This window comes from Morone saxatilis, unplaced genomic scaffold, assembly GCF_004916995.1.
Source record: "Morone saxatilis isolate NCDOM2014 unplaced genomic scaffold, NCSU_SB_2.0 Contig11, whole genome shotgun sequence".
In the NCBI taxonomy this organism is placed as follows: domain Eukaryota; kingdom Metazoa; phylum Chordata; class Actinopteri; family Moronidae; genus Morone; species Morone saxatilis.
The window spans coordinates 11,213,809-11,217,643 of NW_023339663.1; the positions used below are offsets into that span (position 1 = coordinate 11,213,809).

General features: G+C 39.5%; 1 protein-coding gene across 1 annotated transcript in view; it reads right to left on the bottom strand.

Moving 5' to 3' along the window:
* LOC118321289 (ephrin type-A receptor 6-like) overlaps positions 1 to 3,835 on the bottom strand; it is a 51,769-nt gene that overhangs the window by 41,842 nt on the left and 6,092 nt on the right. The window contains exon 2 of the mRNA XM_035652558.1: positions 1,471 to 1,535. Coding sequence (XP_035508451.1) covers positions 1,471 to 1,535 — 65 coding nt within the window. The remainder of the gene's footprint in view (positions 1 to 1,470; positions 1,536 to 3,835) is intronic.

Consider the following 3,835-nt stretch of genomic DNA (forward strand, 5'->3'; position numbering starts at 1 on the left):
TTGTAGATACAGTCGGATCAGACCAATCTGAGATGAGATCAAAATTGGGGTAGGAAGGAACAAAAGTTCTCCAACACAAATCTGTATTCAGTTTTTGGACTTTTCTTTAATCTTTGCTTGTTTGTGAAATAAAAGATAATTTTACCTTGCAGGTCCTCAAAAAGTAATTTAAATGAAACTATATAAGAGGTTTAGAGAAAGAAGCTCTCTTTGGTAGAACTGCTAACAATTGGTAAGGCGGACCTTACTAGACACTGGTTTTATCTTAACAGTATGTATGTTATACATTTATAATATGTTTAATGTTACATTGTAATATGTGAAGTAACTAGTAGTTAGTTGGCGTAGACATATAAAGTAACATTAAATCGACTCAAGTAAATGTTCTTGAGTAAATATACTTTTTACTTTTACCCACTGGATTTAAGGGTGAATTATACCTCTGTACTGGAATTGACCTCTTATTGCAGAGCTATTCGATGAGGGTGACATGAAATTCAGTGTCCACTTACACTGTAAGTAGACCAGGTAGACCATGACATTGTTTATCATTGTTTGTTTCTCTGGCTAATTACTCTGTCAGTCAAAGACATACATGTTCAGACAGAAATCCTGAAGCTGGACAGGGTGTTTATATGCCTCAGTATCCATCAAAGCAGGATCACCAAGACAGTGTAATGTCTGGGTTTTATGGACATGTTTTTCCAGAATAAACACATAAACAGGATAGTTTGGGTGGGATTTTTGAAAAGCTGCTTCCAGAAATCACAGCTTCATTTACTTCTATGGTTTGGCACACACGTTCTCTGTTTAATTGTATTGGTTTAAAGTACAACAAAAGCACATTATATTCCTTAAACTTCCCAACCAGTATTTTAGCTTTACGTTAGTCAGACCTCTGCCTTTTCCAGTGAACATCGTTTTAATGATATACAAGTAAAAAGTAAACACCTTGGGGTTAAAGCTGGGCTTAATTTGGTTTAAGAGTTATTTTTTTAGACGTTGAGATTACAATCAAAGTTAGCCATTGTTATTAGTCATTGTTTAAACAGCTTTTCATTAAATGAAGCAAAGCCTGCAAGTTAGTTGAGTCAGTCAACTTTCATCAGCCACTATACACTCACACGGCATACTCCTTTCAGTGCAAAACATATATCCAAAACACGCTTTTAATCAAGGCGGTGTACTTGCCGTCAGTGCTCTGCTCACTCTTACAGCCGCCACACCGTTCACCCGCAAGCTATACTGTCACTTGCTGCTACTGCTGCCACTGTTCATACAGCGTTTCAAAAACCCCACCTCCACCCAGCAATCATCTGTCTACCTTCCACCAGAGGGGGAAGTTATGCTCTACAAAATGTGTAAAATTGGTGTGTATTTTTTTCTCACTGGTTTGACTAGTTATATTCAATGTAGGCAAGATGGTCGACAGTGAATATTCTTATCTTAAGGAAGGCTTATGTCACTCACCCCATTGACGGGATAGGTCTTCCAGTCCAGTTCTCCTAGCACTGTCGTAGTGTCCAACAGAACCACTAGAGAGAGCAGGGTGGTAAAAAAGAAAGTCATGTAAAATGGAGAAAAAAGTTGAAAGAGTGAAAGACAGTATAAGCACAAAGAGTGACAGGAGAGAGCACAGAGGGGAAGAGAGAGTGAGTGCGAGAGAGGTTGGGCAGTGAATTCAAAAAAGAAGAGAAATGGAGGTGACAAAATAGGAAGAGAGAAGACAATAGTTATCAAGCTGTCAATGAGAAGCTGACAGAGCTGTAAAGCCCTTATCAGATTCAACCACCTATGAAATAACAGCTCTTAGGAAGGTCCAGGACAACAGCAACACTAACACAGATCCACCCTCCGTCTAGCTGAAGTCTGGAAGATTAGTACTCTCCTTCTCAGAGGTCAGGAGTATTCTGTGCTACATGACATCGAAGATAAACCAAAAATGAATAAAGGTGAAAGACAGATGGACTGTGGAAACTTTAAATATTTATCTAAAAAAATGACTTAATTAAGACATGTGGTGACAGCCCTTTCAGTAACAACATCAAACTGTTTGGAGTTAACTGAAATTCCCCCTTGAGCCAATTGATATTATTTTGTCACTTGATAGCGCAGCCCAGCATCCCCAGGAATTGCATTCATACTGGATGATTCCACATCTCACAATTTAAGTCCTTTTCCAATTATTAGTGCCAATGCAGGAAGTGGTAGTTTGTAGTGAAGTGAAAAGTAACGTTGAGGAGGGTGGGATGGTGGATTGGCATGTGGTGCATCAAGGTGTAGCAAGAGATTGAACTTTGCATCCTGTCACAGACCTGCATTTGCAGTTTTATTAGGCATAACCACAATCATTCCCTAAACTAAAACCATGTGTTTTAGTTGCCTGACTCTCACCATACCTTTTAAAAGACCCACCCATCCATTAGAGGATACCAAGTCACCAAGTTTTTTCCCACCTAGACGTGAAAAGTATACACGTGTATGAAGGTGTAGTATAAAGAGCGACAAAGTCTGCATAGGTGGAGGATGGAATGGATGGATAGGTCAAACAAATACAGGACTTTCACCCACGAAAAAGCTGTGTGAAGCCAAAAGCCAACCTTGACCTATTTTAAGTGACGTACTTAAGTTAACATACGTAACTTATGTCAGGTATCTTTTCATAAATCAAACCGAGAAGTTTTGGTGCCTAAACCTAACCAAACTGCAACCTCAGCAAGCTTTATTTTGAAAGTGTAACCGGATATTGCATATTTATTATTGGTAACTTGTCCAATGTTTCATCGGTCAGTCAAGTCATGCCATGTACCATGTATGACTCTATTTGAAGGACTAATGTGTAGGATTTAGTGGCATGTATCAGCATGGTTGCAAATTACAACCCCTGCCTCACCCTGCTGTTCCAAGCACTAAAGCACCAAGGGCTACTGTAGAAACATGGCAGTTCAACATGGCAGACTCCATGAAAGGTGACCCACTCTAAAAACGCAACAATTCTTATTTTCAGGCGATCATGCACTAACGAAAACAAACTATGATTATTATATTCCATTTCTGCCAATATATCCTCCTGAATGTTACACGCGGAACTTTAAAGGTTAGAAATATAGTGTAATCTGATCTCAGCATCAGTACTTGATGGTGTTTTTGCGTGAGCATGTTAACAACTGTCTTTATGTTTGTCCATGACCACACTGTGTACTTACAAGTGTACCAATCTCAAGTTGTCTGCACTCTGGTCACGGCTCAGGCATGAAGAGCCATTATCTGGCCCTTGCTAAGCCCCCTGAGCCAATTTGATATGATGAATGTGCAATTTCCTTTGTCTCCACACAGCCAGTTAATTACAATCTCTATCAATAAAGTGCGTCCCACTTCAGTGGTCGACATTATAGACCAAAGAGTCACATCTTCAAACAACCTGTCACTCCAGTGTACAGCGAACTTTGCCAAATCTGGACTAATTTAATGGGGTTGCCACTGTTTTAAGAACAAGTTAGATAACCGGAGAAGATACACTGGTGAGACTAAATGAACTGCTTCAGTATTTACAGAGACTTCATTTAGCCTTGATCCCCTGCTGGTAATTAAGGGCTGAATTATAATAAGATGGCCTTGTCTCTGTTGAAAAGGAGGACAAAGAGAGAGGGAGGGAGAGAGACTATGGAACACACCAAGAGAGACAGAGAGATATTGATTTTTTGACTAAATTAGAAAAACAATCTTTCATAATCATGAGCAATGTTCCATACCATGTTTGACAGAAGCAAACTTTTTCCACCAGCTCCCTTCATTGTCTGTCTGTCAAACACTCGCACATAAACACACACACACA